This window comes from Galleria mellonella, unplaced genomic scaffold (genome assembly GCF_026898425.1).
Source record: "Galleria mellonella isolate WM207_F2 unplaced genomic scaffold, CSIRO_AGI_GalMel_v1 utg28, whole genome shotgun sequence".
Classification (NCBI taxonomy): domain Eukaryota; kingdom Metazoa; phylum Arthropoda; class Insecta; order Lepidoptera; family Pyralidae; genus Galleria; species Galleria mellonella.
In genome coordinates, this window is record NW_026442064.1 from 4468096 (window position 1) to 4483465 (window position 15370).

The window sequence follows — 15370 nt, forward strand, 5'->3', positions numbered from 1 at the left end:
CAATCAATGCTTTTCAAATTCGCTTTCTCGAGATGCAACAAAAGAAATTTTAAGTTTATTACACTATAATATATATAGAATACAACTGAAACTTAATCGTATGAAACTATTCCAGACATTATAAAACTTTGCACTGTTATCAATTAATTAAATGTATTATAATAATAAAGTTTACTAATTAGACAAGTTTAGAAAAACAAATTTTAGATTGAACGATTCTAAATCTCAATAATATAATAAAATTGTAACTAGACGATGTCTGTACATGGGAAATATTTAATAAAGATTAATTTGAAGTGTCTTAAAGTCAGTAAAACTCAAAATAATAATTATTAGAATAGAAGTCCGTCTGTCAGTATGTTTATTCCGGCATCACGCAAAAACTATGCACTAAATTTAATACCTTTTTCGCAATTGTATTCGTGAAGGTATAACGTAAAATCTGAGCTATATATATTTCATTTTGATACACTATAGTAGTAGTCTATTTCATTGGTTTTCTTACTTCTGAAATCCACGCGTAATAAGTTACGAGCCAAAAGATAATTTTTCCATATAAATGAAAGTGAATTGCTTAATATGTTGCTAAGCAAAAAACTACAGAATTACCGAAACAATTTAGCTATTTTCTTCCAAATATCCAAAGGTTACACAATACAATATTGTATTGTTCAAAATATCGGAAGTGTTGTTTACAATTACTGTGTAAATCTCATACTATGTTAAATCAATCCAAATATTCCATATTCAAATATATTTTACAGTGTAATAAGTCTCTAAGTATATTACACACAAACCATTAACAATGTTGTCTGTCTGTCCGGTGATCTCGAGTTCGACGCGCTTCACGTCGTGGCGCGGAGGGCTGCGCTTGCGTTTGTTGTTATTGTTATTATTGTTGACGCGTCGCGGTGCCTTTAGGGTTGCCTCTGCCAGCCACGAGGATATACTTGGGTCCACTAGATCCATACAGGTTTGCCCCTGGTAAAAAAACAAAACAATTACATAAAGGATAAACGAGCCCGCGTATGTCGATATCGATGGAAAATATACTCTCCCCACTAATACACATACACAGCACCTTAGGCATGTGAAAAATTGTAAAAATAACGACTTGAATGAAATGTACACATGCACATAAACCACATCCTAGATTAACACTTAGGTTTTCTTTCTAGTAAAAAATAATAATCGAATCATTCTAATTTACGTATAAGCAATAAATATTTTGTTAACAAATTAATTTAAAAGTGCTACAGTCAACTTTGTTTGCTGTTGTAGTAGTAATGGGTTAAAAAATCATTCTGTAGAGATGAATGAACGATTTTGATTTTCTAATTAATGACATTTATTATTTAGGTGAGGTTATGATGATAACATGAGATTGTAGTACATCTGCTCCATATACATATAAGCATGATATTAACAACTTTAATACTCCCAACTTTTAATTCTATGCAATAACATGATGTTAACAATTCTTTAAATTACTTGTGAGTGGTTGAAACTAAAATAATTCAATTCATACAATCAATTAAAAATCTAATTAAAAAACAGAAACATTGATGATTAACTGTATCCCGCGACTTCGACCGCGTAAATCAGTACATAAAGTATTCTATGTGCTAAGTTAAAATGTAACCTACCTGTACACCAAATTTTATTCAAATTCATTCAGTAGTTTTTGTGTGAAAAAGTAACAAGCATCCGTAGATCTGTTCATCGTTACAAATTTTCACATTTATAATAAATTAATAATAGTGTCTAAGATCCCAAATATGACCCTATTATTTCCTAGATGTATGATATTAAAATTGCATTAACTAGCTATATATATATATATATATATATATATATATATATATATATATATATATATATATATATATATATATATATATATATATATATATATATATATATATATATATATATGTGTATATATATATATATATATATATATATATATATATATATATCAATTAATTTCGTTACGGTCTATAGTGTAGTAGTGTAGTAGCCGATTAAAAAGATATAATAAAGTAAATAGTATCTCATTAAATAGAGTAGCTAACCGAGTAGTTCTTGAGGTGTGGATCGGCTCCATACTTGAGCAGCAGTGCAGCGGCGTCCTTTTGTCCCCAAAGCGCAGCCGCATGCAATGGTGTCCACCCCTCGTAGTCCACACTGTCGGGCTCTGCGTTGCACTCATTTAGAAGCGTTTTCGCGACCTGTTTAAATAAAAAGTAAATAAATAAACATCCTCAGGCTAAAATTTCATATGTTTGTTTGAGAGCACACCGTGAAGCATTCCACAATCATATTCATCTCCAGTATGTCAAAAAAGGTTATTATAGAATTATATTTCTCGTGTTAGTCGCGTCCTCTATAAAAAAAAAAAAAAAATTAACAAACATTTTTAAATTTTACAATTATAAAATTGTCATTCTGTTTAGCTGAAATTCGATTTTAGGATCCTCATACCACAGTCAAGCCTAGCCCGTCTGAGTTTGATCTTTCAAGAATAGGAAGCAAAAAGCAATGAGCTACAAGAAAATGAAAAGTTGAAATATAATCCTGCATATACATTATTTCGAATCCTCAAGTTCGAAATTTAAACTACCTAACCAACTTCATAATCGTGGGTAAATGTACTCCTTATATAAGGAGAGATCAGTAGGATAATTAGATCTGTTGCTGTTCATAATTAGTAACCTATTTCAAGGCAAATGCCTGCTATTTTATTACGCTCTTCTCTGTTCTGGGCTTTAATAACTCAGTTTGCCCACTAACAGTCCAACTCATATAAACATAATGTCCACACCGAAAAATACCGCAGTTTCATATACACAGTTATTTCATTAGACAGACTAGAAGGTTGTTTCATAAAGAACAGCAACATAACGAAACAAAAAACTCTATACCACATCTCTATATAAAGTTTTATGGCAGTAATAATTTGTGCCCATATCTCGGTTGATAATAAACTGTTGTAGCTGAATATCAGCCGAACTAAGAGTTGCAGCGTTGTTCATGAAAATAAAAAACTATGCTTGCATCTATAATCCCAGATAAGATATTCGTTTTTCGAAAACATTTTCATAATACAGGACGTTCACATATTCCAGTCACACACTCAATAATTCACGCATTAAAGGGTTCCTTACATCGATATAACCCTTTGCGGCTGCGACATGTAGTGGCGTTCCCCCAGTCTTAGGGTCCCGCACCTCCACGTAACCATTAGCCGCCCAGTTCTTCGCGTCGCTCAACAGGGTGTCAACTTCCGCATTACGTGATTTTTCGCAATCGACTCCTGAGTATCATTAATATAATTTTAATATTAATTATAAACATGTTTAAACAAAACGTAATATAAAGCTTTTCTCTGAGTTTTTATAACAATCTTCTATTATCCGAATTGGAATCGCAAATAAGCTGAAGACTTACTCGTATTGAGAAATTGTAATAGAAAATAAATAAATACGAACAGTAATCACTGAATACTATGTGTTTATTGTTTGTCTCATGCACTACCAGGACATGAGAACTATACAGGGCATTAGGACTTATGAGTCCTAATGCCCTGTATAGTTCTCATGTCCTGGTTTATATTTAGTTTACATCATTCGGATTCAGTAATTTGACTGCAATATCCTGTTACAACAATTTTTTCTGTATTATTATAAAAGATTCACAGGTTACCAAGGGCATATAAAACAGAAATAACTAAAAGAACTGAACAAATCCATCCCAAGGACACGATAATTATGTACTTCGTACCATAACTCTACTCAGTATTAATCCAGTGTGAAAAACCATCGTGCTTTTTCTTTGTGTTGCAATTTTGAACACGCTCTCAATATAATAATAATTTACTGGGTGATATATTATGGTAAATTCAAATAGATGAAGCTTATGTACATTTATTACCAGAGAGACGCCAATACCCTTTCTCCCTATTAGGGTATCAGCACCCTTATGAGTATTGTTAGTAATGAAGTCTAAAGGTCCTACCGTTAGCTGTAAATGGTATATCGCTAGCAACGGGACCTTTTCTTCAAAAGATTCTTCATACAGTTCACTTTGGAAATTACCATGGAATTTCTAAGAAATTTGTTACCATGTGCCAAGTGACCTGCTCTTATCCTCACCTATCATCCATCACTGGTAGTCAACAAATATTAATAACGCAGACGATTATTTTACAACATCCAATAGATGGAGCTAAACAAGATTACCAGAGGTGTGGAAAATATAGTTAATAACTCGATATACCTTTCTCATCGATCACTTTCTGCAGTAACTCGTCCATGGCCTCACTGTCAACCAAGTCGACAGGCAGTTCGCCATCGTAATTCACGGCGGCTACATCAGCGCCGTTTTCTAGCAGATACCTGTAAATTAGAAATAGAGGGTTTATCAATACAAGTTACAAAAGAAAACCAACAAATGTGGAACATCGACTTTGTGAGTGACAGTGCAAGGCAACCAGGTCAATCCTCACAAATAGGATTTACATATTAATTAGTGTTTGAATTGATTTTATTTAGCATTTGTAAGTAGTAACAAGTTAATGTTAATTTACACTTCTATGTTTGATTTAATGAAACAGTAACCAAGTTTTAGTTGTCACAGAAACAAACCATAAATGAAATTAATATTTTTTTTTATTTGTACTATTATTGGACATTAGCAGACTGTCAAATCAATTATCGTTTGTTTACATTTTAATTAAATTCTATTAAAAATACTATAGCTGCCTCGCTTTTTGAAGCATTTGCATTATTACCTCAAGGCATAAATTTTTCTAAAATGATAAATTATACTTAATTACCGTATTAATGATTTATACTAAAATAACACAATGAAAGTAAACAGACACTACATTCTTGTTATTTATGTATCACTATATATAATTAATTTAGTAAAATATTCTTTAAACAACAATATATTTGTTATTTATGTTTACGCTATTAGTTTCTTAATTAATAAATAAAACATTATAAATGTGAAAGTTTAGATGTATGTTACTCAATCGCGACACTGAATGGATTTGAATTAAATTTGGCACACATATGAACCATGGCCTGGATCAACACATTTTTATCATATTTCAAAAACAACTAATCTTGATATATAAATATCCCATGTCACAATGATCGTGCACGCTAATCTCCGAAACCGCTCTAGTTATTAAAAAATAAACTTTAGAAATGAAACTTGTAAAATAAGATGAATCCCAATAATAAAAAGTGGACCCGGTATATGACGGTAGTGGCCAAAACAACGTTTGCTAGGTCAACTAGTCTTTACTAATATGTATTATAAGCTAGCTTTTTGCCCGCTACTTCGTACGCATGTATTTCAGAAGGAAACCAATTAAATGAACTGCTTTTAGAGGGCGTTTCAAGCTAAAGTCAGATTTTAAGTTAGACTTTAAGGAATACAACTATAAAAACCGCGTCCAAATCAGTTCTGTAGTTTTTGCGTGATACCGGAACAAATTTACCAACAAACAACAAAATAAAAAAAAAAATATTGTTTGGCATTTATATCGATTTTTCTTTAATATCTCACATGCACAATGCATCATGTAGTTACAATTTTATTATATTAGCAAGATATGAAAGTGAGTTTATTACTTTGTTTGTTATCTCTTGGCACTTTGGCTCGTTCTATTGTCACGAAATTTAACATACATAGTCTGTTTGAAATGTAGAATGACATATATGTATAATTGTATATTTTATGTAAAATAACCTTCATTAAAATGATAAGGGTTCACGTCGAAATGTACCCTTGGTGATTTAGATTTAAATTATTGCAATATGAAAATGTAATAAATGATTGAATTGAATTTTTTTATAAACCACAAGAGTGATACACAAGCATACAGCCCGCCTGATGGTAAGCAGTCACTGTCCGACTTATATATAATAATGTCAATGTAACAATAGATACATAAAATTATATCTATGGTATAAAAGAATGCAACTCGAGTACTAATTGAGTAAGTAACCAAAATTACTAATTACAACTTTAGTCAATACATGCGTCAATGTCATGTAGTCACAATTATATAGGAACTCCCGGCTGATGAATGGGTTGCACTGAGTCAACGTTGTTTACTCCGTTACCGTATGGCCGTTATGTAGAACAACATATCGACGTACGTAATTACTCATATTATATAAATTTAATATTAGAATTTACCTACTGTAACTGCTCGTTATAGTACATTAAAAATTATAGCTGGAAAGTTCTTCAATGTTTCTCGTTTTTCTGTTATACCTCAAGGCATTAACGTAAAAGGTATATCAGACCTATCTTACAGTCAAAACAACTTTTGCTATCTGGAGTAACACTATTCATCAGACGATTTGTTGGAAAATAATTTATTGCTTATAGATTGTCATGAACATTTTTTTATGCAACTTAGAATAGCAAAGAAGCTGATGGCCCACCTGATGGAAATTGGTAACCATCGACTATAGACATGAGATAGTTATCGACTGTGATCGTTCTTCCTCCTGCTAAATTGATCTGAATAGACCACAGTAATAATTTCTCGTCTCTGATTTACATCTACAATAAACTGTATGAATATTAAGATCTTTATCGCCATGTTTTACTTATAATTTTTTTTCAGTTCCATTGTACAAATTACTTATCAGACATTCCTAACTTCATGGTCAGGTAAGTAGATATAGGTAACTTAATATGTAAATAACTGTAACTGAACACCGTCAATTGAAGCTTGTGCAGACAATGAAAAACATTTTGTGTAAGCATGCACAACAAGTTATGGGCAAACAGAAAATTTAGCGAATCACGTCTCTCGCACAACTTAAAAGCCTGGGAAGACAAAGCAAGCAAACATAAAGGGAAAACATGTACATGAAAGAGGGACTATAAAGGGAAGTTATGTTCACAGATAAAATGTCACATAGCGGCATCCAGTCTTAAACTAAGCAGAGCTTATACTATGGCTATTAGTTAACTGAAATATATACATATTAAATACATTTTTAATACATACACATTATATACTCGTATACGAAGCATTTAAACCATTACAAACAGCTCATAAATTTGTACTCATTTGTATGTTTGTATAGTACAGGGATCGAACCCGGAACCATCGGAAGGAGAACTGTGTATTAAACCACAAAGATCGTCAATCAATAAATTATATGGCGCTAATTATGTTGAAAAGAGCCATCTCCTATAAACATTCCAAGTAATGTGACTTTTTTATGCATAATTAACTCCATCTAGTAATGGCCTTGTCTGATCTTTACCATAGTTTTCCTAAAGGTTAATTATTTACCTTGCTATACTGAGAAATCCACACGACGCGGTCGCATGGAGCGGGGTCCAGCCCTCGTTGTCCCTCCGGTTCACGTCCGCGCCGTGGCTTATTAGGAACTCCACCATATCCAAGTTGTCGTCTATGCATGCCTGGAAACAACAAATAAGTACTTAAGCTTTATAGATAGAAAATATAGATGTTATTACTGTATTTTCCACCTTCTCATCAAGTCCATTGTGAGATAGATAGTGAAAACGAAAGCTAACTACGGTATCACATACATTATTTCACTACCTCCGTGGCATAGTAACAGGCACTTAGCATAAATGTGGTCCCAGTTCCCGGTTGAGTCAATTTAAATACCAATTGAGCTTTGGTGTTACAGGTAGAGATTGTGCCCTTAGAGGTGGCCCCTAGAAAATCGTCGCCTTATTCCTCGTACCATTGAGTACCCTACCTTAAGAACCAGACAATTGGTGTGACGATACGGCACTTATATATAAGATATCGACATAAGTATAGGTAAAGTAAGTTACACTCTTCAATACCCAGAACTTCGTAGGAAACGATTAAAGAAATCAAAGTCAATATTTTGGTTTCTTTTCCGCACAAATGCTTTATTTCCAGTCAAGACAATGAAAACACTACCGTGGAAATAACAGGCTAAGGGGTAAAAATATTATTCTTAATGGGGTCTAACAGCTCCATTACTAACAATATACTCTACAGGTCGACCTCCACGCGGTTCCCCTAGAAATTATCTTAGTTAATTCTTGTGAAATTTGTTATGATGGGCTAAATAATTTTCATTCGTCCTCATCTACCATCTGTCCTAGTACCCCTGCTAGCTTATACCCATAACGTAAGCAGGCATACCATTTCATTTTCACTCATCAAAAAACAACGGGCTAACATCCTCTTTTTATGAGGTGACACCCATGACTAACTATTATAAACATAAATATTTTGAACTATTGTTTAAGAGATGATTGTGTATAAGTGTAAAAACGTTAACGTCATGACCAAACAGACATCGCCACAACATACTATACTCTACAAGTCTTTATGGGACAAATGACCCTACAAAAACTACTTACGGCCACCTCTGGTAATCAGAGTCGATTCTAATTTGGTAAAGATATATAAATTTTAAAATTAAGATTCCCTTTTTGTAAAACGCTAAAAATACTAATACGGTGTAAATAATTAATTTAGACTTACGAATTCAATGAAAATGTCAAGTGTGAACAAAACATCAGCGAATAATAAAAGTGAATAACGAAAACTCATTTTACCTACGGCACAAATTTCGCAGTAATTCGACATAAATACAAGATTACAAACTTGCAAGATAGTTTAATAAAAAACAGTATCACATCAAACACAAAAATAATATAAAATCAAATTCGCATAGCTCGAAAATAATAATAAATGCCCTTGCAAATTAATAACACAGTTTAAATTATTCAAATTGCTATCAATCGCAAAAAGCAAACCATAGATGATAAATTTTGTGTCATCAAACGTAAGCACGTAACATTGGACGACACAAAATAAGCACAGCAGAAATACAAAAAAATTCCAATTAATTCGCAAAAATATATATTTATGGTAGTAAAAAATAATATGCAAAATATTCAACTTAGCCCCAGCAACAATTAAGAATTATAAACATATTATCCTTACTAATATGAAAGTTACAAATGTAAGTAAGTAATTTAATTGTTAATTCTTGAAGCACGGCAACGGTTCGACCAATTGTAGTTAAATTTGGCATACGCGTTGTAATAAAACACTATAAATAAGAAAATGTATATCTAGATATTTTTACAAAATTTGTAAAAATATTTCTGTACCTTTAGCTACAAATGTTATTGGATAGTTATAAATTAGTGCATGAGTGGCTCTATTTTCAGTATCATTTTCTTTTGTTTGGTTGTGTGTCTCTTGGCTATATCTTTGAAAACTTATTCCTTCCAAGGAACGAAGCTATAAAAATGTAGATACCAACGTTTAGTCTACACAGAGCTCATTATACGTAACAAATATGCACATGTCCACATACATGCACAACGGGAAGTTTATGAACTTACTGTTTGTCGTTCCTGACAATGTAGACAACGTTGAAAAATGAGTATTAGTTTTAAAAAAATATGTACAACATAAAATATCTATAAATAAATTAATTATGGATTTATAAGATACAAATTCATCCATAACGTCGCAGTTTCTATTAAAACATATCGTATAATCGTGTGTCTCATTCCGCTTAAACCTCGGCTTCGCTTAAGTGAATAAGTGAATTTATAATTTATTTTAAATATAATATAGTTCATACTACTCGTTGACAAAGTAGCTTTCTAAAGGTAAAATAGTTTTTAAAATCACTTAAGAGTTTTCGAATTTATCCATTACAATCAAAATATAAAATCTCTGCTCTGCATAACATCATATAAAGTTCTATCAATGAACAATTTTCCCAAAAAAAAGTGTATCTTTGGGAAAAAATTTCACTCGTACTGATAGAACGATCCCTTGTTAGGATGCTAACGATTACATCTTATATTCGCCAATTACATATTGGCAAACTGGATGATGTATACAGGGTGAATGAAAATTATTGTAGTGCAGTAACGCATACAATAATAACACAAGAGCATAGTGTGCATTGTGCAACAGTTTGGAACCACTGCAGGGTCAGTGCCACTGCCGTAGCCGGCCGCGCGTGTCCGACTCTGCAGACGGCATTACAGGCATGCTAGTTCTGCGGTAACACTATCTATTAAACCTATTAATATAATAAATGCGAAAGCTTGCACCGATGGTTGGAATTGGATGGATGGTTGTTACTCTTTCATGAAAACTCTACTGAAATAAATGACATTTGGTACAGGGTTGGTTATATTGTCACTCAGCATACAGAATACTAAGTACTCATTCACGTGGACAAAACCGCAGAATACGGTTAATATAATTAAATCTAAAATTTATAACAAAGCGTGAGTAGATGTTTGTTACTCTCACGCAAAAACTACTGAACGGATTGGAATGAAATTTGAAACACGGGTAATTTATATCGTAACTTATCACATAGGATATTTCATATACTGATTTACGCAAATGAAGCCACGGTATACAGAGTTATAAAATGATGTAAGCAGAAACTTATTAAAAGATCCAACGAGATGATTACATAACGTCGCAAGTTATGTTATATCTTTTAAATTTTGATAGCTTGGACATTGGGGTGAATGAAAGAAAAATTATGAAGAATATATGTTGAGCACAAATGAATGAAGATGTCGGTAAGTGCCGCCCTGGACGGATCTACATTGACCAAATAGGCGACGTGCTGAAGAAAGGTCAAATTTAAGTACTCGTAACCAGCGAGCGCATATAAAAGATTGATGAATGTGGAGGAAGCGAAAGAGAACCGTTTGAATCGTAGTATTTGGCGTTTCATAATTTCTGCCTACCTTAATGGGAAACAGGCTTAACAGGTATGATATTATAACAAGATTACTGCTCTACATTTTTATTCATGATTTAGAACAGCAAACAACCAGACACCATGAAGAGGTGCACAGACACCATGAACATCAAAAAATGCACCGTGAATAGTGCTGTTTGCATCATCCCATGAACGACACATCATGATCATTACAAACCGAAATGCAACCATACAAGTAGATATAGCTACTTCACAGCAAAAACAAGAGTGAAACGACGTGCTTCACTTTATAATCGACATCAAACAAGAAGACGAGAATATTTTCAATTCGTTTATATTTTTATGTTACCTCAGATATCCGTCATTTTTAAACCGAACGAAGACGAACACTCAGCTTGTGGAACGAGCTGAGTGCTGCCGAGGTTTTCCCAAGAGATTACAGCATAGGGTTCTTCAAAAGGGGGGTAAAGAGGTTTCTTCAGGGTCGGCAACGCACGCCTAATACCTCTGGTATTGCAGGTGTTCATAGGCTACGGTAACCACTTACCATCAGGTGGGCCGTATGCTTGTTTGCCACCTCAATGGTATATAAAAAAAAAATCTTTTTATTTTTTCTAAAAAAATATGCCTTTATATAGTTTTCACAAAAACTATATCAAAATCGTTTCAGTTATTCAGATTTTAAATCAAATAAATTGGTTTTGCGGCGACTGAAATCAGTATTTTTTGTGTAACACAATTTATTTGTCCAGGCATAATAATTTTATAAAATGTCTCTATATGCATAAATAACTGCCTAATATTAAATCATCATCAACATATCAGCCGTTAACTCTCCACAATAGTTGCTAGGCTTGGTATACGAGTTGGCAACAGCATTTAGGTTTTGATGTTTTAAGGGAGACGCTGCTTCCCATCTCTCGATCATTAAGTTCCCTTAGTCGCCTCTGACGACACCCACGAGAAAGGAAGGGGAGCCCAATTCTATGCCAGGACCATCGCATGCTCACACTTGCGTTAAGTATTAAATATAAAACATTAATTGTTGAACTAGAAAAACAAGGAATCTTAATGTACTGTTTTAAATTTCCTATAATTCGAATAGAAAGAATTCGAAGCCGCATCTCTATTATACCAGACAAGAGCGTCCCTACGAAATTTTTAATATTAAGTCTAGGTAAAGTTCTTACGTCATATAACCATAATACAATACAATATAAAAATATATGAAATAGCCGTTCCGTATTCACACGACTACAGAATGCATTGTACATACAAACATTACATAAAAAATCTAAGAAAAATTAAACCCTTATCAAAATCCGTTACATGCACCAAGAATCCTAAGAAGCATGTAAAACGATCCCTATGTCATATCACCTTTAACGCATGTAAAAATCATACGCCTTTTTAAAGGAAATCGTATCAAATAGCGCCACTGGAATGTGCGATAAGTCTCACAACTACACGTTGCATTAAAATAAGTGAAGTATACTTGTAATACTTCTAAATATCAAATAAATGTGTTTTCGTGCTTTGGAACTATCACCGCCCGTATTGAATAGCGTGAACGAGGCTCGAAATACACGACTACATTCCCCAACAAAAAATCCTTACCGTAGTTATAAAAATTAAAATGAAACAAGATTGATTCAACTTTATTTTACAGTATTTAAAGAATTATCAGTGAAGCCAAGTCCCTACCAAAAAAAGGCTGTATTAAGTAATGATCAAGCCAGCCATTAATTATCAACTGTTAAGCATAGTAATAAAGACCATCCCTATAAAGAGGGTTTCGCCAGTTACCACGCTCGGCAGACAGGTTGGCAACTGCAGTTAGGCTCCTGGTGATATTTTAAAAGGGACGCTGCTGCCCATCCCTCGACCATTAAATCCTTCTAGTGTTAAGTGAAACTTGATATTAATAAAAGAAACATCGTTTAAAATAAATTGTAATGCACACATTGTTGTACACTAGCGTTTATTTCCATAGACGACGGTTACCAGTTCCCACTGGGTGGGCCGTCAGCTTGTTTGCTATTCTAAGTTGTATAAAAAACAAACCTTACCAAAACAAAAATGTTTACAAACCTTATGAAAGCTCAGCGTGCGTTCTATAATAAGTTAGTTAGAAAGGCAACCGTTGCAATACTTTGAAACGCATTTCGTGAGGATTCAGCGAAGTCGACGTTTACAGAAATAATACTCTAGCGTCGTACGTTGGACAAAAGTTTTGTAAACATTGTGATATGTTTAACAATACGCAGACAATGTAATGGTATATAAACAGTCGGTATTGATAACAGGCACTGGTACATAGCACTAAATTTACTGGCGACTGCTAGAGAAGACAACACGACAGGTATATGATACAACAATTAATAACAAAATGTGTGTTTATATATATACTTAAATTTAATTAATTATATATAATTAAAACAATTGTAAACTCACAGCATTCTTATTTGATTTGCGACATTTATTATAACCAAATCTATACACCGTGCGTAATAGCGTGGTGCGGGAGACAAGTCATGAAAAGAATAGAAAAAAATAATATTCAGAATCACGGATTAAACATTTCATCATCATCATCATATCAGCCAGTAACTGTCCAGTACTGAACATAAGCCTTCCCTATAACTAAACCAGACCCCCTATTGAGGGGTTTTACCAGTAGTTGCCACTCTTAGCAGGCAAGATGGCAACCGTTAGGCTTTGGTGATGTTATAAGAGGGCCCATGGTACCCATCCTTTTACTATAAAATTCCCTTAGTCGCCTCTTACGACACTCACGACCACACAGCTTAAATATTTGCTCGTGAGGAAATATTAAGATTATTATGCCGACTTTAAGCCCACAAATCTCATCCAGTAAGTTTCTTTTTATCTATATAAATAAAAAACATTGAAAACGCACAGCATTTTTATTGAATTTGCATCAAGATTAAATATATCCAAATTTAAGTATCATCATCGTCATCATCATCTCAACCATTACGCGTCCAATGCTGAACATAGGCCACAATGAACATTGTTGAATTCGTCACGAGAGGATAAGTGACCTGCTGTATCCTCGCTTATCATCTCTCATTAATGCTTCACCAGTGCATACCAATAGCACAGACGAGGTTACTATTTAATCTTAACATATGAGAAATACCATGGATGGTCATGCTGCTTGCATTTTAGGTGCATTAGGTGGGATGTCTACTTATTTCCCCTTCTATTCAATACATTAAAAATAAATATTGAAACCAGTTATCAATCAAGCATTCGCTGTTGCTTTACGATACAAAATGTGTATACAATAATACAGTTGCATTGCATAATTACATTATAAAAATTTAAAAACAAAATAATAATGGAAACGTAAGAAAACATGAAATGCAAAAGTGCTAATACATTTTACTATATTTTACATACAATGTAAGCAAACTGATGAGCTCAGCAAAAAATGCCTAAGTCAGTAATATCATTATAATAATCACTCCATACTCCATATCCAAGCCAAACCCCATATTTGCGGGGTTTGCCAGTAATTGCCATATTTGGCAGGCGGGTTGACAACCGTAGTTAGGCTTTAGTGTTTTAAGATAGACGCTGCTGTCCATCCATAGACATTATGTTCCCTTAGTCGCCTTTTACCACACCCACGGAAGAGGATGGGGTGGTCCATTCTATGCCAAGACCATATGGCAATGTAATATAGTATATATCTATAAATTAGTAAAAAAGACACATAAAATATATCATAATAACAGTTTGTATAAATCAACGCCATTAGATAAACACATTTGGATGGCATCATACATAAACGCAAGTACCGGGAAAAAGCCAGTATGGCGGTCTACTCAGGAATCTAAGATCAATATCAGTCCAATCTTATGCCAATAACAATTATATACTACACTCATGAAACAACAGTTAGAAATTAGGTTATAATTGGGATCGATTTACAATACTTTACATTAGCAAGTTACACTAATATGTATCTATCAGAACAATATAGAACCATGTTGTCGCTAGTATAGCAATTCGAGAATGCGAAATGTCTCAATTTCAATATGGATTAATTGGAATTTATTTCAAGAGTAACGCCACAGGTGCGAGTTGAACTCAAACGCTGAGGGTTTCATTCATAAATATATAAAATACGATATAAAATGATACTACAATTTATAATTTACTATTTTGTGCCATAATTATAATCAAAAACTTAACCCCATAGCTATTTGTTTTTTGGAGGTTTTTTAATTATTTCCCAAAAATGGTACTATAAATAGCATTTAGAAACATTGTTCAATTTTCCTGTAATATTCACATAATTTTATAAAACTTAATAATTTTAGATGGTGAATTTACTGCAATTCCGCTGGAAAAGTAATTAATTTTCAATGAATTTAAAACAAAACTTCGATTTAACTATTTTAACGAAATTTCATAAAGTTACCTCTATCGGATGTTACTCAATCATATTTAATTGGTTAAACGATTTTATATAAAATACGAATGGGACAGAGGTGCCCAAGCAAACGACTTTTGTACAAAGTCTCCCTTTGGTAAAATTACTACGGGTTACGTCTAGAATCATCACATCAGCC

At 33.2% G+C, this 15370-nt stretch overlaps 1 protein-coding gene across 13 annotated transcripts in view; it reads right to left on the reverse strand.

Moving 5' to 3' along the window:
* Positions 1 to 15370, reverse strand: part of LOC113517949 (protein phosphatase 1 regulatory subunit 12B) — an 87635-nt gene that overhangs the window by 51253 nt on the left and 21012 nt on the right. For all 13 annotated transcript variants that reach the window (XM_052895383.1, XM_052895381.1, XM_052895379.1 and 10 more), the window contains exons 2-6: positions 7334 to 7464; positions 4279 to 4397; positions 3168 to 3316; positions 2076 to 2231; positions 798 to 981 (exon numbers count right to left, since the gene is read on the reverse strand). In XM_052895383.1, coding sequence (XP_052751343.1) covers positions 798 to 981; positions 2076 to 2231; positions 3168 to 3316; positions 4279 to 4397; positions 7334 to 7464 — 739 coding nt within the window. The remainder of the gene's footprint in view (positions 1 to 797; positions 982 to 2075; positions 2232 to 3167; positions 3317 to 4278; positions 4398 to 7333; positions 7465 to 15370) is intronic.